This window comes from Botrytis byssoidea, assembly GCF_014898295.1.
Source record: "Botrytis byssoidea strain MUCL 94 chromosome Unknown BBYS_009, whole genome shotgun sequence".
In the NCBI taxonomy this organism is placed as follows: domain Eukaryota; kingdom Fungi; phylum Ascomycota; class Leotiomycetes; order Helotiales; family Sclerotiniaceae; genus Botrytis; species Botrytis byssoidea.
The window spans coordinates 700,072-721,852 of record NW_024065850.1 but is presented as its reverse complement, the minus strand read 5'-3'; the positions used below and the strand labels follow the sequence as shown (position 1 = coordinate 721,852).

At 40.2% G+C, this 21,781-nt stretch overlaps 7 protein-coding genes across 7 annotated transcripts; 4 read left to right on the top strand and 3 right to left on the bottom strand.

The window, feature by feature from the left end:
- Window positions 1–1,078: 1,078 nt before the first annotated feature.
- On the top strand, window positions 1,079–3,260 carry EAE97_005364 (uncharacterized protein; the record flags this gene model as incomplete). Its single annotated transcript, XM_038875876.1, has 6 exons — window positions 1,079–1,135; window positions 1,394–1,458; window positions 1,620–1,756; window positions 1,830–2,281; window positions 2,333–2,767; window positions 2,820–3,260. The coding sequence occupies 6 exons, from the start codon at window positions 1,079–1,081 to the stop codon at window positions 3,258–3,260; spliced, it is 1,587 nt and encodes a 528-aa protein (XP_038733213.1).
- A 2,444-nt stretch (window positions 3,261–5,704) lies between these two features.
- Window positions 5,705–6,828, top strand: EAE97_005363 (uncharacterized protein; the record flags this gene model as incomplete). Its single annotated transcript, XM_038875875.1, has 3 exons — window positions 5,705–5,906; window positions 5,961–6,022; window positions 6,127–6,828. The coding sequence occupies 3 exons, from the start codon at window positions 5,705–5,707 to the stop codon at window positions 6,826–6,828; spliced, it is 966 nt and encodes a 321-aa protein (XP_038733212.1).
- Window positions 6,829–8,562: 1,734 nt separating this feature from the next.
- On the top strand, window positions 8,563–10,244 carry EAE97_005362 (uncharacterized protein; the record flags this gene model as incomplete). The annotated part of the gene is made up of 3 exons (XM_038875874.1): window positions 8,563–8,713; window positions 8,765–9,846; window positions 9,909–10,244. 3 exons carry the CDS (start codon window positions 8,563–8,565, stop codon window positions 10,242–10,244), a joined length of 1,569 nt encoding a protein of 522 aa, XP_038733211.1.
- Window positions 10,245–11,033: 789 nt separating this feature from the next.
- On the top strand, window positions 11,034–12,639 carry EAE97_005361 (uncharacterized protein). Its single transcript, XM_038875873.1, has 4 exons — window positions 11,034–11,530; window positions 11,592–11,765; window positions 11,819–12,383; window positions 12,469–12,639. The coding sequence occupies exons 1-4, from the start codon at window positions 11,099–11,101 to the stop codon at window positions 12,564–12,566; spliced, it is 1,269 nt and encodes a 422-aa protein (XP_038733210.1). The 5' UTR covers window positions 11,034–11,098; the 3' UTR covers window positions 12,567–12,639.
- Window positions 12,640–13,243: 604 nt separating this feature from the next.
- On the bottom strand, window positions 13,244–13,732 carry EAE97_005360 (uncharacterized protein; the record flags this gene model as incomplete). The annotated part of the gene is made up of 1 exon (XM_038875872.1): window positions 13,244–13,732. The coding sequence occupies one exon, from the start codon at window positions 13,730–13,732 to the stop codon at window positions 13,244–13,246; it is 489 nt and encodes a 162-aa protein (XP_038733209.1).
- Window positions 13,733–13,738: 6 nt separating this feature from the next.
- On the bottom strand, window positions 13,739–16,216 carry EAE97_005359 (uncharacterized protein; the record flags this gene model as incomplete). The annotated part of the gene is made up of 8 exons (XM_038875871.1): window positions 13,739–14,349; window positions 14,465–14,525; window positions 14,576–14,764; window positions 14,816–14,929; window positions 14,972–15,213; window positions 15,298–15,546; window positions 15,769–16,065; window positions 16,132–16,216. The coding sequence occupies 8 exons, from the start codon at window positions 16,214–16,216 to the stop codon at window positions 13,739–13,741; spliced, it is 1,848 nt and encodes a 615-aa protein (XP_038733208.1).
- Window positions 16,217–20,386: 4,170 nt separating this feature from the next.
- Window positions 20,387–21,503, bottom strand: EAE97_005358 (uncharacterized protein; the record flags this gene model as incomplete). Its single annotated transcript, XM_038875870.1, has 3 exons — window positions 20,387–20,578; window positions 20,707–21,280; window positions 21,469–21,503. 3 exons carry the CDS (start codon window positions 21,501–21,503, stop codon window positions 20,387–20,389), a joined length of 801 nt encoding a protein of 266 aa, XP_038733207.1.
- Window positions 21,504–21,781: the final 278 nt, after the last annotated feature.

The following is a 21,781-nucleotide window of genomic DNA, read 5'->3' as shown; positions in this document are numbered from 1 at the left end:
CCTGACTGACTCGGTGAGTAAGCAGTATTGCCTTAAAACGTGGGCTCTAAAATGATATTTCGGGCCGATCGGAAAGTTGAATTTCCGGGTTGTTTTAGCTTGGTGGGGTGAACTACGATATACCTAGTAATAAATATCAACAACCACTTGGCTCGTCATAACTGCTGGTGGTGAGAAGAAAACGGAAACATCTAGAAGTCTAGATTTCTAGAATTTCCATAAACGAGGACCTGAGTTGGAAGAGTTGGTCGACGAGGATGGAGATTGTACTTTGCAGATGAGTGTAGTGTGCCTTGAGTGTGGTACAAACTTAGCAACCGGAGAAATGACAAGAACAGAAGAAAGTATGTAGATAAAAAGTGGGGTGGAGGGGACTGACAACTTACACTTGAAGTTACAAGACCAACAACCTGACACGGAGGAGCAGGAATGGTTGTTCAACGGCAAATCTGGCGTGGTGCGGATGAAGAATTGCTGGAGCGACTAGTTAGACACTTCGTAGGTATGATATGAGAATGAAGAGACATTTGTTTCACATAGCAGCTGTAGCCAGCACGAGTAGACATGATTGGTATAAATCTCTCCCGCAAGTATCTTCTTTCACCAATGATCAATATCAAATCCGATGAATAATCATGAGGCGTCACCGAGCAAAGAAATGTCTCATAAGCCATATTCAACAAAGCCATATTAATTTGGATCCCCGGACGGATCTTTTCTCTTCTCGATACAGCTTCACCGAAGATATCAACGAGGGACGAGTTAGTAAGGAGGGGTAATGCACTCAACCAATCAATGTCGTGGAATCAAATTAATTGACCAAAAGAGTTAAATGATTAGAGAATCTTATATAGAATTAATCCAATCATTTTCTCTCCTACATCATAATATTCCTCTACATCGTATAATCTCCAAAAAGTTCTTCCGAAAACAGCTCGTCGGCGTTTATATTCTTGGGAGACATTTGGGAATATCTCATCCAAGCAAGGTAAGGAAGAGAGGTCAAGGTCATCCATCTACCATCTCCAGCTATCTATCTTAGGAACGAAAGGGTCGAGTACGGAGTATGAACAAGAACATGAACATGAGACCAGGAAACCCAGCAAATAGTGATAGCGGTGCCGGTGCTTCTGAAGTAAGTTAAACTAAGAAAATAAATAAGAGTGCTTTGCTTTGCTTTGCCCTGCTTTGCCCTGCTTTGCCCCTCCTTTTAAAATGGTTGTTTGGAAGGAGGCCCAACCATCTTTCATTACTTAACCATCCTCCCCTCCCATCCATCTCTTCCCTACCTCTTATATTTTAGTCTCCCTCTTCATTCCTTCCCCCCATTTCTTCCGAACAACAAATTAATTCTCAACTCTTTTGTCAACAACAATCATTGAAATATCATCAGGATAAATTCAATCAACGTTTAATTCATCTACAAAACCATCTCAAGATGTCTGCACCAGAAGCAACGTAAGTATTCATTCATACTCTTTATATACATTCTACAAAAGACTTGTTCCCCTCCATGTCGTCGTTGCAAAAAATAATACCCCGCCATCAAACACCTTTCTTCCCAAATCAACCATACCAACAAACATAACCTTCAAACATACTGACTGACAATGATTCAGCGGAGATTTCGGCCTCATCGGCTTGGCTGTTATGGGTCAAAACATTATCCTTAACGCTGCTGATCACGGTTTCAACGTTATTGCTTTCAACCGTACCACATCAAAGGTTGATCGTTTCCTCGAGAATGAGGCTAAGGGTACGTCAATTTTCCTATTACTCTTTTGACAGATGATGAGAATCAGAAACCTAACCATGGCGAATCTTTATAGGAAAATCCATCGAGGGTGCACACTCAATTGAAGAGTTCTGCGCCAAGTTGAAGAAACCCCGTCGTATCATGCTCTTGGTCATGGCTGGTAAGCCAGTTGACGACTTCATCGAGACCATCCTCCCACACATTGAGGAAGGTGATATCATCATTGATGGTGGTAACTCACATTTCCCCGATACCAACCGCAGAACAAAATACTTGGCTCAAAAGGGTATCCGTTTCGTTGGTAGCGGTGTTTCCGGTGGTGAAGAGGGTGCCAGACATGGTCCATCTTTGATGCCTGGTGGAAACGAGGAGGCTTGGCCATACATTAAGGATGTTTTCCAAAGCATCGCTGCCAAATCTGATGGTGAGGCATGCTGTGAATGGGTTGGTGATGAGGGTGCTGGTCACTACGTCAAGATGGTTCACAACGGTATTGAGTATGGTGACATGCAACTCATTTGCGAAGTAAGTAAATCTCGAGTCATCATCTCCAAAATTCTTGACTAACCTTTCTAGGCTTATGATATCATGAAGCGTGGTCTTGGTATGCAAGACAAGGAAATTGGTGATGTTCTCGCCGAATGGAACAAGGGTGTCCTCGATTCATTCTTGATCGAAATTACCCGTGATATTATGTACTTCAACGATGATGATGGAACCCCACTTCTCGAGAAGATTATGGATTCCGCTGGACAAAAGGGTACCGGAAAGTGGACTGCCATCAACGCTCTCGACCTCGGAATGCCAGTTACTTTGATTGCCGAATCCGTCCTTTCCCGTTGTCTTTCATCCCTCAAGGAGGAGCGTACTCGTGCCTCCAAGGTCCTCTCTTACGTCGGACGATCAAACAAATTTGAGGGTGACAAGAAGCAATTCCTCGAGGATTTGGAGCAAGCTTTGTATGCTTCAAAGATTATTTCATACGCTCAAGGTTTCATGCTTATGCAAGAGGTATGATCAGATCCCAATTTTTAATAATCTTTTGATACTAATTATGTTTTAGGCTGCCAAGGAATTCAAGTGGAAGCTCAACAAGCCATCCATTGCTTTGATGTGGAGAGGTGGATGCATTATCAGATCCGTTTTCCTCAAGGATATCACAGCCGCTTACCGTGCTGATGATAACTTGGAGAACTTGTTGTTCAGTGATTTCTTCAACAAGGCTATCCACAAGGCTCAACCAGGATGGAGAGATGTTGTTTCTAAGGCTGCCCTTATGGGTATTCCAACCCCAGCTTTCTCCACTGCTTTGTCTTGGTTCGATGGTTACCGTACCAAGGATCTCCCAGCCAACCTTCTTCAAGCTCAAAGAGATTACTTCGGTGCCCACACCTTCAAGATCAAGCCAGAGCACGCCTCTGAGAAATACCCAGTCGGAAAGGATATTCACGTCAACTGGACTGGACGTGGAGGAAACGTTTCCGCTTCTACTTACCAAGCATAAATTGGACATATTTTTTATTGATGGGAAAGATAGCGCATTGGCGATTCATGCCTAAAATTGGCGACAGGGGAAATGTATTTAGACAACGCATGCAATGAATGAAATGAAATGGCACATGAATTAATTTATTTGATGGATTACGTTGCCTCATTGTTGAAGTTTATGATTTAGGCTGTGAAGCTGATACTGTGATATATTCTCATTATAATGCCTGGGGTCAAAGGCCTAGTAGTTGTACTCATGGCCACCTAGGAGAATGGATGAGGGATTTGGGACTATGAAGGGGATAGGAAAGTGTGAGTATGAGTAAAGAATACTAGATTGTGAGGGGAAGGTGAACCTACTTGGGCTGTATTTGAGACTATCCAAACCACAATCACCACAGTTGAATTATCACCTCATTTTCCAGTCCCTCACCTCACGACGATACCCCTCCCTCTTCTTCTTCTACATTCCTCAACCACCACTTCTCGCCGGTGGTGGAAAAACACCCACAATAAGATGACTGGAAAATGGGAAATGGGGAAAAGTGAGAAAGAAAAGCTATTCGGAGCTGGAGTTGATTGATGAGTACTTCAAGAGTAATTACTGCGAGGGGAGTAGAGTTGGATGAGGGAACATAGGTTGAGAATACGTGGGTGCTTGGCGAATTGAAGTTGATTGGTCAATGATCTCTTATTAGATTTACGGGCTATGTACTGAAAGATACTCACAACCTGAGAATCCCAAGGGAGTTGTTGCGAGTAGTCAAGAAAGAAGGAGAGATATAACCTAGGTAATAGAGAGTGCATGGATTAGGTATGGAATCGAACGGGACTGGCTATCGGTTGTTTTTCAGGCTATGGATGGATTTGGAATCTCGTATGGTGGATAGAGAGGACTACTCGGTAGCTGGTTAGAGTACAAAAATTGGGAATCTTTCTTTGCTGGAGGAATATTTCGATAGTGTATTGTGCGTCCTCCTTGAAGATAAATCTTGTTGTCAATCGCGCGTTTGGTAATTACTATCGTCATCTATCTATCCATGCATGCCTCTCGGTCCCAACAATGAGACTTGCTTGATTTGAAGGCGTTTGAGTAAACGATATGTGCAGATGAGTCTTCCCACATGCAGACTTACGATATTGTGTATATATTGATGCGAAAGATTGAACTGATGAATATTCTGCTAGGACTTCAGCACGTTGTTTTGGATACTCATATCATTCTTGTGGACCGACTTATAGATAAAGAGTGCCTTCAATAAAATGAGAAGGAACTATATTTCAATAAGGCTATGCAGCGTTGGGAGGCATGAATTCACGACGCGTGGTTGAGCGGATGTATATCGATTGGTATCGGTGGAATGGGGAAGGGGAATCAGAAGTGTTTTATGGGTGAAGTACAGGGCATGTTGTACCCATGAGTGCGCGGGATTGAGGAATGTTTGTTGCTTATATGAGGTGTTTGAGATAAACCTCGCTTCCTCCGCCCGATCTTAAGTTCGAGTGTCTTCTTGATCTGTGGATTCTACTTTGCCTGCCCCATTACTGGGCTAAACGTATTAGATAGATAGGCGTGGAAAACCAAAGATACCATGTGGAAAAATGGTATTGAGAAAAATCGTTGGTTAGTCTGGGATTCAGTATTTCGTCGGGTTAAGGACTTGTGTTTCTCAAGTGATGTCTAGCTTTACGGGATTGTGGGTCGTTGCCAAGAAAAGTAGCTCTGATGCACACTTGAGGTCCTTTCGATATACTGCACCCAAATCTAGATGGTTTCAAAGTCCTGGAAGCCTCGGAACTATTTTATAGAATTAGGAATGTGGGAACTGATATAGCTTGACTTCATCTATTCTTTGGGTGCTCTGTGATTTCACGTCGCATTGAAAATTTGTGATTTTGAGACTTGTGGTGAAATCCGCGTGAAGGGGTGAGAGAACTCGATGAAGATTGTCACCTGCTTGATCTATTTTTTACATACGGAAAGTCTAGGAGATGTATTAGATGTATTTATTTGATAGAAATGAGAACAACGGGTTGAAAGCTTTTGGTGATCGTCTGAGGTGGTTCTGAGATCTTTTCGAAACCAGCTTGAGAGTCACTGTTAATATTTCTAACCTCTCACAATCAGACTTGAAATTTGAATAATAAATGTTTGAAATCATTGAGAATGTGCCTCGACCTAGGTATCTTCTAGATCTCTTGTAAGATCTTGTCAACATCGAGACTTTTCGATGTTCATGTTTCCAAGTCGGCCTTGCTCGCCATCATTTTTACTTCTTTCCTCGCCTCACCTCGCCTCACTTTACTTCACTACTCTTCACTTGAAATAGTTCTCAACGACAGCAATCCAATTGATTGGTAAAACAGAATAGGGTTTAGCTTGCCCACACTAAACGAAATTTTGATAAAATCAAAATATTAGTCGGCCTTACTTTCAAAAATTACACCACACGACCCAAAATGGCGCTGTATGAAAAATACGAAACCACATGGCCCACCATGTGGGAAATTATGCAAACTGATGACTGCGAATTAACATTGGCTGCCGTCGAAGCAAGCAGGGCTAAATGGACTGCCACTGTCAAGAAGAAAGCCATTTATGCCGACTATCATTGGCAAGTCAAAATGTACTACGTGGAAAAATTGATGTGGCGCGAGCTCTGTAAGTTATTCATTTTGAATGGGATATTAAATGAGGATACTGATAATTTCCTAGTAAAAAGTTATCCTTTTCCTGGAGTCAAGCCTAAGCCCATTGCGCATGCTGTGACGACACCAGTCGCACGCACAACAGCAGGCAGGAGCTCTGAACCGACTAGCGGCGATAAAGCATCCAAAGCTGCATCTGCTGCCAAAGAAGACGCCTGAATAACACGTCCAAGGCCGATCTTAGACTTGCAAGCAGAAGTAATACCTCCATCACTGGTCAATCTTCTGCGCAAGAAAAGGTGAACACACCTCAGACTCAATCTGACGCTGTCCCATCGCCTTCAAAAATCATAGGAAATAGCGAGGACGTCGAATCACGGCAGGGTTGTGGCCAAGGAGCAGAGAATCTGTCACCGAGACCGTCGGCAACAGCGGTTTTACATCTTACTTCGGAAAAGATTCCTTGTCCTGACGCTGCCGCTCATAGTTCTTCAATCGAATCATCTGCAGGCAAGCGAAAGAGAACAACTTCCTATCTTAACACATTACCACAAAGCGAGACGGCGGTAATAGAGCAAGCAAAACGCCTCAAGCTTCAACAGTCGCCACAATTGGACACGATTAAGCAGCTCTGGGACCGGCCTCGCTATGGAATATCCGTCCCGGCAAGCCCCACCGTTGCCGAAATGTTGATATCACGTAAGACGGCAGTAGAAAAGCAATTTAGAGTTCGATTTGAATATGCTTTTCATAGGGAAGAGCTTATATTCTACTGCGAACCTGTTGATATCGGAAGCATGACTTACAACGATGCCGTTGAGCTCTGTGAGCCAGCTTTCAAGTTTCTTAATGAGTTCTTGCGCAACTCGTTTGGACGATTGGGGTGCATCGGTGACTATCTCGAATCAAGTAAATGGGTCACCAAAGAGAAGTAAGAAAGAGTAAATTGGCACTCTAGTGCTGATACTCATCTTCAGGATAGAGGTGGTCGGAATAAACAAGCCAACTGCTCATTGTTCTGATCCTCATCCGTCTCTTCTCTTTTACAATCATCACTTAAGATCGTCCATTTTTCTTTTCTTTTCCTTGCTTTTTTTTGAATTGCCTTTATTGGCGCTCAATGGACTTCTATGTCCTTTCAACTTTCCTTGGGGTTTCACATGCCTTTTTCAGGGCTCAAAGGATCTACTTATTTCCTTCATATGGACTTTTTAGGTCCATTATACCTCTCTAGGGGTAGGTACAGGGCTCAGTACCCTTCTATTGTTTGTTTTCCTCTTAGATTGTAATTATTTGTAGCGTGGAATGAATATAAATCATATTCCGCCACCCTTAAAGTCCGGAAAATCACTACAAGCTAGTAGGATGAGAATTGCAACTTGATCCATGTGACATGTTATTCCAGAGCTGAGACTAATTTAAATGCATGGCATCAAAGTAGTAGCAGACTGTGCCGACTTAAGAGTCAAGAGAGATTGCAAACTCTGTAGCTCTATCCTGGACTCCATAAAAGGACTAGAAGTGAGATCTCCCTCCACAAATTCTTCCACGATACACGGCGCAAGAGCAATCTCTCCAACGCCCAATCTTGGTATGCTTGAGGAGGTATTGGAGTACAATAGCCTCTTTTTCCACCTTCTCGGTGCGATAGAACGATCGAACTAATGCAGCGAAACGAAAAATGGCCTGGGAGCCATAGCATAAAGTTTCTCTCTTATTCCCTCTGAGCTACAGAATCGAAATGCATGACTCTCTCGAGCTACTATTACCCGAGGCAGTCATCAATTCGGACTTTGGTAGTGTAACAAACTGAAATTGGCAGCAATTTTGAAAGGAACGAGTCGTGAAATTGATGGCGAGCCGATTGGGGAAATAGCATGAAGATAATTAAGGAAGTTCTCCTCATGAAACTGTGAGCGGCCGCATAGAGGAACGATATCACGTGACATACAGCAAACGCTTTTTCAACTTTTCAACTTTCTCTTTTTCGCAAATCAACGAATCTATCTTCTCATATTTTTGGGCCTCTTCCGATCTCGGGAAGCATGGACTAATGGTGCATATGCACATTTGTTTTCAATCTTTCAAGTGTCGCAGAAACGATTCTGGGCAGCGTTATTTTATAAGACGTCCCTTCTAATGTTATCGAGTGAACGTGCAATGAAGTGAACGGCGAGGAAGATTGGTAGTTCCACGATATTTACCATCGACCACCACACTCACACATTCATACCGTTGGTCAATGTTGATCAATTTTACTCTTCCAAATCTAATCAAGATACAGTCACAATATTGATGGTACTTCTCATCCCTGTACCTGAACAAGGGTTGCGGCGCGTCTGTGCAAATCACAACCTCGTAATCATCAAACTCGTGCTGCAGACGAGGAAGGTCGCGCGTCGCACCAGCATCGTGGGTTTCACTTGATCGGATGGTGAAATGTTTTATTCACCTCAAATTTATTGACTTTCTGTCTTTCCATCTAATTTTCTAGAATTATTTGTGATTTTATGAGACGAAAAGATTCAACCTTAATAGCTCATCCAGCCCTCGTTTTTCCGTTGGATTGGACAACTTGATACCGGATATTTTCGGAACCTCGGTATCACGTTCATTTACGGACAGCGTGATAGTTTGTCAACTACTACTTTCAGAAACTAGAATTTGAGATGGCAACATCTCCTACATCCTCTAATTCAATTCCTCCATCAGGGCAAACTGCTTCAAGTGGCAGTGCTGGTCAATTCGATATTGACAATACACTATTTGTTAGCAAAGATGTCTCTTTGTCCTTGAGTCCTGAGTCCTTGATTATCAAAGGTATGTAGGTCTATTTCGTATGGTATCTTCAATATACTGAAGAGTACACAGGCGCCGAAACAGCAAAAAAGCCCGAGAAAGGAGCAAAATCAGCCGGTGCCCGTCGTTCCGTAACACTGGATGCATCTGCCTACTCAGAACCTGTTGGGTCATCAACTCTAAGGGCAATACCTTTACGTCAGATCCTTTGGGCTGAAATAACTGAGACTGGACTCATCATAAATTACGCAAAGGAGATTTCAAAAACTGTTCTTCAACCAGCTGTACTGAAGTATGTTATTGAAGAAGAGCGAGACCGAGTGGAAGCATGGGTTTCTAGGCTCAAAGATCGCGCATATGGCAAATCCCAGCAACAGAAACGAGTTAAAGTGATAATTAATCCGAAGAGTGGAAAGGGACAATCCGAGAAAATCTATGCAAAAGACGTGACGCCTATCTTTGATGCTGCTCATCTATCCATCGATGTGACGGCAACTAAAGCCTCAAGGGAGGCCATTGATATCGTGGAAAAACTCGACATAGAAGCTTATGATGTGATAATCTGTTGTTCTGGAGATGGTCTTCCATTCGAGGTTTTCAATGGTCTTGGCAAACGTAAAGATGCGAAGAGAGCTCTTTCGAAATTGGCTATCGCGCACATACCTTGCGGATCTGGAAATGGATTGCATTGTAGTCTTCACGGTAATATAAGATCTACCAGTATTGCTGCTCTTTCAATAGTTAAAGGTGTTCGTACTCCTCTGGATTTGATTTCGGTCACACAGGGTGAAGAGAGACATCTATCCTTTCTCTCGCAAGCACTTGGTATCGTGGCTGAGTTTGACCTGGGAACAGAGCATTTGCGATGGATGGGAGGAACTCGATTCGTCTATGGTTTTGTCATGAAGTCTCTCCAAAAGAAAATCTTCCCGTGTGACATCGCGGTGAAGGTGGTTACGGACGATAAAGAAGATATCAAGCGACGTTATCGTGAAGCTATGGAAATTCGAAGCACTTCTGAAGAATCATTACGTGAAAAGAGTTCTTTGGAAGGCGGTTTACCCGAGTTGAAATATGGCAATTCTAGCGACCCATTACCTCAAGGGTGGGAAGTTGAGCAACATGATAATTTGGGAAGTTTCTACTGTGGCAATGTGAGTATTTTCCGTGATAAAAGTACCGTAACTATGGAATTGAGCTGATTAATGCTTTTTAGATGTCTTGGATGGGAGCAGATGTAGATTACTTTCCAGCTGCACTTCCAAATGATGGTTGTATGGATATGGTAACCATTGATTATTCAAATCTCAGTCGACTTCAAGCACTTCAACTTATGCCGGCTGTCGAGAATGGGAAATTTTTCGGCCTACCATATGTCAATTATCGCAAAGTCGAAGCATACCGCATCACTCCAAAGAACCAGTCAGATGGTTACATATCAATAGATGGAGAGCGAGTTCCATTTGGACCATTCCAAGCCGAAGTTCATCGAGGACTAGGAACGGTCCTTTCAGTATCAGGATATAGATATGAAACTTCTGGACCTAAATAGTGGAGTGAAGTACTTGGGAATATTTGAAAGAGGAAGTTGTAATTAATATGACGCTCGGATACTATTTTGGCACTGTCACTAGACCATGCTTTTGGCATGTGCGTTTTGTTTACTCTATTTATGGAAGAAGGATAAGGTCTAATAGATATCAAGTGGTGGATCTTGGCCTTTTGATGTTTTCTTTTGGGTGGATCAAACAGTTAGATCATGATTAGAAAACATTTAGTTGCGTAGTTTTGCATAAAATTGTACCAATCATACCCCGCCAATTCCCCACAAACCCTAATTTTCCACCACTGTTGAATCTTCATCCAAGGCAACACGAGGAAGATCAGCCGGCGCTACCCCACATTGATTAGCTGCCGAACTTCTATATTATGGTCTCCCCGAATCCCCCGAGGTAAAGATTCGTTTTCAATGTTGTATTGGATCCATCGTATCTGCTTTAAACTGCATGCATACATTACCAACTCATGACGTCGATCTGTATATGGACCTGACTGAGTGTATTGATCTTGTGATGAGCATAATTTTGATATGTGCCGAAGGGGGCCGGCGGATATACTTTGGACTTTTTGAACAAGTGGAGTCAAATGAAGTAAAGCATGCGCTCCAATCATTATAGGTCAGCAGCAAAAATGAAAGGTAACTTTTATGGCTCATTGCACGGGAAGTCTTGTTCTTGGAAAGAGAAGATAAACTTGTTTACATGTATTATGGCTCAATTGATACGGACTCCACCTTGTTGCATTCGTAGTACTTGAGCCAAAATCTCTATAACATGATGTCCTGCCCGAACAAGATGAGGGATTTCCTGAGCAGTCACAGAATACGACTCTTCTATTCTGCCCATCATGTACTTCTCAAAGATCCTCCTTCTTATCTCCCCTCTCCTATTATCCATTACCGCGTCTCCAATTGAAGAACGAGCCTCTTGGCCTTACGCCCCGTTTACCACATCAGGTCGATGGATTCTTGATTCAGCCGGACACAATGTGTCTTACGCTGGTGCCAATTGGCCTGGTGCTGCAGACACCATGATACCTGAAGGTCTTCAGTATCAATCGATTGCCAGTATCGTGACAAAGATCAAAAGTCTAGGCATGAATGTCATTCGTCTCACATATGCTATCGAAATGATTGATGATTTTTATGCCAATGGTCAGGTGGATACGTCGATTTTGACAAGTTTCACGAAGGCATTGGGAACAACTAACGGTACAGCTGTGTTCAATCAGGTTATTAAGAATAATCCTACTTTTACAAGTAAGACAACTAGGATGCAGGTATGAATATTCCAGTTCCTGTAATTTTGAAGATGTTGTTGACCTGATTTTCAACTCAAAGGTCTTTGATGCTATTGCTGCGGAGTGCTTCAAGCAGCAGATTTATGTGCATCTTGATAATCATGTCTCGAAGGCTATTTGGTGCTGCTCTAACACTGATGGAAACTCTTGGTTTGGAGATACTTATTTCAATGTTGCAAATTGGCAACGAGGTATTGCATACATGGCTACTCGGGTAAGTTGTTTCTCTCCCAAGCTCCGTCCACTAAAAAGTCTGACATGAACTAGGGTGCATCCTGGGGTAACTTGATGTCCATGGCACTTCGTAACGAACTCAGAGAACCAACTTCCAACGCTTCTCTCGACTCGTCCTCATACAATTGGGCAAATTGGTACACCAACGTTGTAGCCGGCATGAACAGTATCCATGCCGCTAATCCCAACGTCTTGATCTTCATCTCCGGTCTTAACTTCGATACCGATCTATCAACCATCCCAAACGCCGGTCTCCTCACACCCTCCACCACACAAAAGTTCCTCAAATCATCTTTCTCGTATGCTAACAAGTTGGTTTTGGAACTTCACAATTACGCAAGCAGTACTACCAGCTGCTCCAGTTTGCAAAGCAGTCTAAAGTCTCAAGGATATAATGCTCTAAACAGTGGAGTCACGAATCAAATGCCAGTGGTGATGACGGAGTGGGGTCATGCCCAGACAGCGGCGGATTATGCAACAGTCTATTCAACATGTTTGAAGACATATCTAACTTCTATTAAGGGTGGCTGGATGGTTTGGGTCTTGAGTGGAAGCTATTACATTAGATCTGGAACTCAAGATTTTGAAGAGACATGGGGTAAGTCTTTCTGCGTTTTTCATTACAGATGGTCATAGAGGAGGGTCAAGCATTACGAATCCTGAGACTAATGAATTTGTTATAGGCTTACTTACCCATGACTGGTCAGCATGGCGAGATCCAACAGATGTGGCGAATGTCATTGTACCGATGGTTAGTGGGACGAAGATTTATTCGCCATAATCTCTATCCATCACAATATAGTTTACGGATTGAAATGACCAACATGTATTTATGATAAAAAAAAAGACAATAATCCTATTTGAATGCCTCTTTGGCCTAAATTACTGGTACTTGAACCGTTTAGCATATCCCCGTGCTTGATTAAATAGTTCACATCACGTGTAGGCACAACCTCCTATCATGAGGCACACAAACTTGAGAGACATATCAGAACTTTGGGTGAACCGTGAACCTTTTGACATGATAAAATAATATCTGACGCTCAATTTACTAAAAGTTTCCATTACTCAATTTGCCAATGCCATGTCTAGTACCCTGATTCAAGCACACGTTCAGTACATTCAAACATTTCGGTAAATTCAACTCGCTTGGAACAATCTGACTGTCTGAGAGATATTCAGGTCTTTTTGAACATTCAGATATCCAAAAATTTTGTATTTAAGGAGGACCTTAACTGAAACGCTTGCGCACACTAAAACAACCTTGTCAATTCGCAAATTATCACATAATTCACCAGCAAATACAAATACTGCTTTATCTAATCGATGACGTGACGCATCAATGCAAACACGACGACCCAATCATAAGTTCCTAGGTCTCTTACTTTGCACAGGACCTGAGCTAATACTTTTGCCAAAGTCCCTTGAGTGTTCCCTTAGACTTCGGTCCTCATCATCTCAAATGTGTTTTCTTCTCCGCTGTATGGATTTTTCGTAATTCTTTCTCGGGGAAGGGAGTGGTGAGTCTGTGGCGTGGTGATGATTGGGGTTTGCTAAGCTATTACATTTATCACCAGGCATTTGCCTTTTACTCAATGTCGCAGTTGCTTCTTGAGGACAATTGAGGTGGGCGAGAGGTGTGCTCACAGTGTCATGGTGTTTTGAATTCTTCGGAAATTCCTTATCACCACTCGTATAGCTTCTCTCTTCTATAATTGGCTCAGTAGTTGCTCCATTCACGAAAGACCTATTTGTGCTAAGAGTGCTAGACCGGGCCGGATTCGACCGTCGTGGAGCCTCCTCATCAGAAGCAGACGGGCAAACTCTCATCATTGCCGCTGGTCCCTTAGGTATTTTGATGGTTTGAGATAGAGATGAGCGGATGGAATTATGATGACATGGCTCTGAGAAAGTCTCGCTCTCGCTAGACAGATGACCAACTCTCATTGCTGCTCACTCCGTTGGAAGATTTTGGACTTGAGAAAGTGACGAACGGACAGAATCATGTTGAACTGACCCCGAGAGAGTTTGAGCCTCGATAGTTGAATGACCACTCCGCATTGCCTTAGGTGCAGTCGGAATCTTTAGAGGCAGAGGGGTAATATCATGGTTATGCGGTTCTGACAACAAACTTGTTTGGCTAGCTTTATCCATTGTTGTAGATGGAGTGGAAGATTCATCAGTTTGATTATCAGCCTCTATCAACAAATCGATGGTATGATCTGCAGCCTTCAGAGCATCATCCTTATTCTTTGCATCTACGAGAATCTTGTATTGTTCTTTGCCAAAGAAAACATACTGTAAAGTATAAATATCAACCGGCAAGTCATTTACAGATTCTGAAAGAGAGCCCAGAGCCCAATCTCTTTCCTTGAGCAATTTTTGTTTGGTCTGCGTATCATCTGGCGAGAGATCAGGCAAATTTTTCAAGACTTGATTGAAGTCTGTTGTTGTGACCACACTGCTTACAACAAAATGACCAATGTAATGGTACTCGTCTGTGTCTTGCGAAAGTCGCAAAAGAGTAGGATAAGTGGTTCCTTGTGTCGCTCGAGGTGATTTTGCTGTAGCTTGGGAGACAAAATGTACAATTTGCCCGTAAGTTTATATAGGGGTTGATGAAGGGAATATATATGGTTGAGTGTCCAGATTTATGGTGAAGAGTCTCGTCCATCTAACGGGGTTTAGAATATGCGATGGCGAAACTATATTGAGACTGCGATTTATAGGTCCAAAGATCCTATTAAGAAAGGACTCGTGGAATACGTTTTTAGCAGGCGGAATCTGTACCGAAGCATTGGTAGTGGCAGTTCCTTCGCAAGATTCCTGGGAATCAAAAGTTGCAATGGTAGGAAGAAGATCATCGCAAGAATTCATGGCATTATCTGCTGAATCCGTCGGGTTGGTAGCTGGAGGTGAATTGAGAGCGCCTGCTTTGGATAGATGGCTGCGACTTTCGTCTGCGCATATTGGAGGACTCTAAGGAGTTCAATTAGTACGTGCTAGCAAGGTAAGGTAATATATTCTTACCCTTATTAGGGCATATTTTGAGTCCTTCCTTTCCCCAATATTGAAGTTTGCTTTTACTAAAGAAGGAGTCGATAGATCATTGCGAGCGTCACTTGTAATACCTGACGAAATTCCCTGTCTTTGAAATATTTTCTCCATAGCACAGACTCAAATTACTCTACGCCTCTCTTTTGCCGAATTCCAAAGCCTCAATATGTTCTCTTCCGCAATTTTCTCCCCCTCTAATCTTGCGGCTGAAACATCTTTCTCATCCTTCTCCCGCGTATTTGAGATCTCTTGTTGCAGCATTGCTTGATCGTGTTCTAGCTGTAAAACTTGTACTTTCAATATATCATTCTCCTTCTCAAGCGTGTTGACACGTTGAATCTGCTCTTTCAGCTGGATTGCAAAAGTTAAGCCTATATTGAGTGTGGCTTTAGTATAGTTTTTCTTGCAGTCGTTCGTTGTATACTGATTCTCTAAGTGGCTCCATGCTTAGTCACATAGTAGTTTGAGATCCGAGGTGCCGTGTCCCTCATCAAACCTGCCTGATATGACGCTTGCCGGCGCTTTGTTACATTGAGCCTCTTCGCTTGCTAGTATCTCCACCTCATTCTCATGGAAGGGTATAATTGCTGAAAGTGGCATTTCGCTGATCGATACCTGCGCTTTTGGCTTGCAAGCCTTCGCTGAGATTTTGTTCTGGCTAGCTTCGTATTCACGAATTGGAACAACTGTCAAGGCCCCAGTGTCTAAAGCATTGTTAAGCTCGAAGTAATTTGCCGAACGCCATAGAGAGAAAGGCCTCTTCCGAAACCCGGAAAACGTCTCGCTGAACTGCCATCGGTAGAAATTGAACCGTTCATTATTCGAGATAGGACTAATCCAATGTGATCAAGATTTAAGAGGCCCGAGTGAAGACTCTAGAAACTTCAGTCACTCAGCTGATCTGTTAGAGAATCTGGTACGCTTACCTATGAAATCATGCAAACGACATTTCATATGCTCCTGAATATCTTGTCTTGTCCATCTGTGAGATTGTGATGATGCTGTTATACTAATGAAGCCTCCATCAATCGCCTTGTTGCACTTATAGATATCTTCCAACGACCATTTGATGGTCATTTTTTGCGGCAGCGGATGGAATTCATTTATTTCGTCCGATTCACTAGGAAATCCATCATATTCAGGACTCGTAAATCTCCACTTAAAACTAATACTTGACTCTCGAGGTGTTGGAATAAGTTCAAGTAAGCCTGTCCTCGCAGCTACTACATTTAGGGTTAGTATTAGTATGGGTCGCGATATGTTTGAATATTACAAACGGATTTACTTACAGATGAGCTCCAAAAGTTTGCGCTGAAGAGCTCTCGCACGCTCGATCCGCTCTGGCATAGGTCCTGTGACGATTAGCTGAACCATTTGGCAAGTTGATACGATGTCTGTTCAGTCGAAGTCCAAAGGTAGCATAAAGATAAGTTCGGTGTCGTATATTAGATCTAATGTTTTAAAGTCGGTAGTAAAATGATTCCTGATTATTTTTCCAGGCGATGGGACCTTCAGAATTCATATGCTCGATTGCGATTTCACGTGGATGAAGTGATTGAACTTATCGCAAGACTAGTTAGATCGGTCATAGGAATCGTAAATTCGTCTCCTCGTTATCAATACCCGTTGAGTCGACATATTCATGGGGCTTAAGAAACAGATATGAAATGAGATTTCTATGCTCCCAGTTCAGTTTTAGCTACCGGATTTACGACAGATAAATCAATTGCAGGTTTTGGCCGGCTACAGAGAGTGCACACTAGAGGGTTAAACCTGCCAATAGGCATATTGGGCTTGTCATTGGCAATCTGCTGTGATTGGCTGTCGATGAATCAAGGATTATGATTGATCAACAAGATGCAAAATGCGGGCAGTCAGTTATACGCCACGGTCTTATAGCAAACGCGGCGTGCAGTATTTACCAGAGTTTACTTGTTGTGATTTCAGAGATAGAGCTCATTCCTGAACTACCTCTCTCATGGCTAGCTAAAACCTATCAATGTCTTTCTAGGCAAATCGAAATACATGTCAACAGGGGTTTTGCGTCTTAAGATCAAAGAAAGTCTCAGTGGCTATGATTAAGGCACGCCAGACCCATTTCCGATCAGTACCTCCCGCAATCGCCGTTAACACGCGAACTGCATGAGCTTGTCTTAGCTGAACCTGGTTTCTATGAATAGATTATAGCCTACAAATGGTCATTTTATCATATTAAGGGCTCGTTTCATGCTATCTGCAGTATAGCCAGCTGCGAACTTCTGGCAAGAGACGAGAGACAATTGCTATGCAGCTATTTTATAATGTGGTTTGCAGTAGGTTCTTATTCTCCTGGATTGTAAAATAGTTAGCACTATGTCAAAATCAACAGGGTCAAGCATTCCACTTCGCTAACATCACATTTTTATAACGTGGTTTATCATCGAGTAGCCCATATCATTGAATAGCCTATTTTCACCTCAATTTATATCTATTTCTTTTAATATATGTTTTATTAATAATCTATAATAAATTCGAATAATCAAAAGCTTATATACTTTTTATTATTAAAACTATTTATAAAAATAAAAAAATAAAAAATTCAAAAAATTAGTATATTTTATAATATTTTTTATATAACTTTTTGATATAAAAATAAAGATTTATTTTTATATAGAAATTCGAATAAATTTTATAAAGATTGAGAATTACAAACAAAGCTAAGTATTTAATATCTAGTTTAATTAGCTTTAAAAGATTTCTATTTAAATTAAGAATATAAAAGATATAATAAATAATATTCTAAATTAAAGAATATAACAATATGGGACAGTTTTGAACTATAATTTATAAGTATTAATTGAATGATTTAATATATTTTAATTTCAAAAGCTTTCTATAACGATTCTAAACTTTTTGAAAATTTTCAATAATGCAAATCTTAGCGAAAAGTAGTATTTTGAAAAAATTTCTAGAATTTTAAAAATAGATTATATAAAGATTATATATATAATAATAATAATTAATATTAAATAAAATAATAAAATAATTTAATATAATTAAATAATTGAGAATGGATTATAATAATATATAGAAATAAAAAGGATAAAATTATTTCTTTATTTCTAATAATTTAAAAATAAATTCATTTCTTTAATTAATATATTGAAACAAATCTTTCTATAGAATAAGCTATTAAATCTATATTTAATAAATAAACGAATAATAAAATGAATTTAGAATAATTAAAATATTTTAATAAATATATTAAAAATCGAAAAAAAAGCAAATATCAAATATTAATATTAAATGAATATAAAAACTACAAATCAATAACTTTTTAAGTATATTATAAAAAAAACAATATTATATATTTATATTTATTACTATATTCAAATTATTTAATTTAATTATTTAATATTGATTATTTTAATAATCTAAAATGTTTATATAATAATTAAATTAATAGATTTATCAAAGCATATATTAATTATATTTCGAGAATTAAATTCTTTATAGCTTTTAAAATTATATATAAAAAATCAATTATTTTTTAAAATATAAAATCAGGATTTCAAAAAATAGATTTAATTCTATTTAATTCTAAAACTATATTTTCAAAATTAAATATTCGAATTTATATATTTACCTCTCCCTTTTTTAATCTAAATCAATAAATCTCTCAAATCTTTTATAATCCAATTAAAACTTTTTTTTAATTAATATTAATTAAATCTCGAATAATTTATTATTAAATAAACTCCTTTATATCTATATTCGAAATTGTATTAATTTTAATCAAGAATATAAAAAGATTAATTTATAAAAATGCATTTTTAAATGTAAAGATTTATATATTTCGAATAATAAATAAAGTATTAAATAAATATCAATATATAAAAAAAAATCTAATTATATTAAAAAAAAAATTTATTAAATAAAAGATTCTTAATATATTATTTCAATAAAAAATTGATATTTAGATTCAATATAATAAATATTAAAAAGAAAAGAATTCTAATAGGAAAGCATTTTCTAATTAATATTATAATAAATACAAAAAGATAGAATATAATATAAGAATTTATTAAAATAATATAATAGATCCTAGATTATTAGATTACTAATAATTTCAATCAATTAATTCAATTGTTATTGAATAATATGGGTTTGAAAGTGTAAATTAAGGTGCAAGTGGGCTACTCGATGATATGGGCCACTCGATGATAAACCACGTTACCTTAATATTGATTCGAAAGATAGTTGAGAGCACAACGGTCAATACTCAAGCGTGATCGATGGCTACGCTCAGGTCAAATATCAATGATGGGAAAATCAGAAGTTCTAAATAAGTACGTTTCTAATCATGATGCTCATCATCCACCAATGGGAGGATTCTGGCCACTATCTTGTGAAACTCGGGGACATAAGAGTTCGAATTAGACTATTGAGGGCTTCATTCATAAATTGAAAGTTGTGAAATTGATTCCAAAGTCTCATATATCCACATTACTTTAGATTATGTAGTTGATCAACGTCTATCTAGGTAGGCAATTCAAAAATCAAAGTTTGTTTGTTACATATGAAGGAGGACAGGTGCAATTAGCAATGCCGGCAGTCAATCTCGATCCTTACTAATAATTAGCGATCAAATTAGCGGCCGTTGTAAATTCTCAGGCACATCCTAGGCACATATCACTAGCCGGAAATTTTGCATCAAACTCTAACTTCACTTCATTCATCAATCAACCATACATATTAGACTTCACCATCTATCACTCACAAAACGATCTATTCAGCAAATCATATGTGTTGGATTGTGTTCATTGATATGGTTGATTTCAAGAAATATTTATCCAGGAAGCACAAGTGGCAGTTCAACAAAGCAATACAAATTGGCCATTCCAAATTCTGAAATATAATTCCGAAGAGTGCGCACTGTATAGAGAACTTCTTGTACTCCTATTGCCATCTTCTTTTACCTCTCCTATTTTGATACCAGCAAGGAGTGTTTAAGCAGAGATTTGGAGATCTACATACCAGTCAAGTGGCTGTCAAAAACTGTACTTCATACCGTTTTGTGTCGCTTAATTTTTCTGCCAAAAAATGAATGCTGTCCCACCTGTCAGGCTATATCATTCAATGTATACTTCGGAAATTTTATCAATTTGTTAGTTTGTTAGTTCATTCGATATCAAATGCTCTCCCCTTCCTTCCCTCTAGAAGAATCACTTATGCATGGAAAAAGTTTGGGCTGCAAAATGATGCATTTGTCTTAAACTACATGGTATAAGATTGGCTCTACTAAGAAGACCAAGCCCTATTAAAGGCGGAAGAGAATAACAAGACTCTTTGAGCCCCCGAAAGGCATGATGAACCCCACGAAAGGCCATGTGAACACAAAGGTCCAGTAATGAACATAAAGGTTCAGAGATTACACTAAAAGTGGAAGAAAAGATTGAGGAAGAAGAACAGAGAAAAAAAGAGAGAAGATCGGCGACCCTTTTCGGCAGGAGGAGGTAACTGGGGACCACTATTAGCCTTCACCCAACTAGTTTTAAATTCAGGCTAAGACGTGGGATCTTCCAACTTTATATGGGGTGTGAGAAGGGGCGATCTTTCACAGTGAGTTTTAGTCTCAGTCTGAACTTTGGGGCTTTGACTTCGATCCTTGAATTTGGCGTTAGATGCAGCCTTGATGGCTAACTTCTTCCGATCACGGTCGTTATTAACACCAGCGGGAGCAAGATTCATCAAATTCTGAGCGATTTTGTAAAGCCCTCAAGTCCTGCGAGAGTAAATGTATCAGGTGATGAGTCGGGTGCTGATCTTGGCGGTTGCGACGGCGGTGGTGGTGGATGAAGTGGTGATGGTGGCGGAAATGATACGTATGATGGAAGTTGCGGCATCATCGGAGGAGGAAAATATTGTGCTGATGGCGGAGGAAGTTCTGATTGTGGTCGACGACCGAGACCACTTGCATTACGGGTCAATCCTCTCTCCAATCTATCTTTGAGATAAATCACGAAAGAAGGATTATCCCAGGCTGGACCTTGTGCAAGTGGTAGATCTCTCTGCCATGTTCGTGCGTAAATATAGTCTCTCCAATGATGTTGATTTTCTAATTGGTACTGCAGTGCGAAAGATGGCGTCCAGATTTTTGGTCTGGTTCTGGCGGATAGGGCTTGCCCAACTGGATGTTCAGTCAATTCAGTTGGCCATGATATCATAGCTTTCTGATTTCGACCGAGCATCAACAAGTGGCGTTGATTACCCTCGGATTTCCAGGCTTTGACACATTCAAAAAGAACGTGGTCCTTTTTGTTGCACATTAGACACCCGTCGATAACACCGAATGCATTAACTGGGCCAACACATCTCTTCAGCTCATGACCTATGCGAGAGCAATTGCTGCACTGAAGTACAACTTTTCGTGCTGGACGCAATTTAGCGGTCCGGGAACTTGTGGCTGCTATGCTCCATTGGAATATGGTGTGCTATGAGGTTGTTGATAGCCTTGAGGCTGCCATCCTCCATTAGGATTTGGAGTGGGCCAAGGTTGTGGTTGCAGGTAATAGTATTGACCGGATGAGTAGTCATATACTGGTGCGTTTTGGTTTGCGTAGGAATTTAGATTCAGAGATCCATACCCAGGTGGGTAGTTGCCTCTCGAATTGGGATTCATCGTTGAGGTTGATGAATTTGTTATGTGGGCGGTTGAGGAGACAAATATTCAAAGTTGAAATAATATATTAATATTGTGCGGCCCTACTATAGATTTTTGCCTGATTTCTGCCTAAGTTCACATTTGATATTGCTCGGGTAACCATGTTGTTACCCTTCTTTTTACTCACAAATTCCTTGCACTATTCATAGTTATTCCCGTGGATCTATAGAAATCTGTGCCGTTTTCTCTCCTTTCTTAGATATCAGTGTGAGATAAACTCACACAACACGTGTCTG

Excerpts from the sequence above, each read along its gene's own strand:
- EAE97_005361 (XM_038875873.1), top strand. The coding sequence starts at position 11,099 with ATGTACTTCTCAAAGATCCTCCTTCTTATCTCCCCTCTCCTATTATCC. Across the intron at positions 11,766-11,818 it reads TTGCATACATGGCTACTCGG|GGTGCATCCTGGGGTAACTT; the intron begins GTAAGTTGTTTC and ends GACATGAACTAG. Across the intron at positions 12,384-12,468 it reads AGATTTTGAAGAGACATGGG|GCTTACTTACCCATGACTGG; the intron begins GTAAGTCTTTCT and ends AATTTGTTATAG.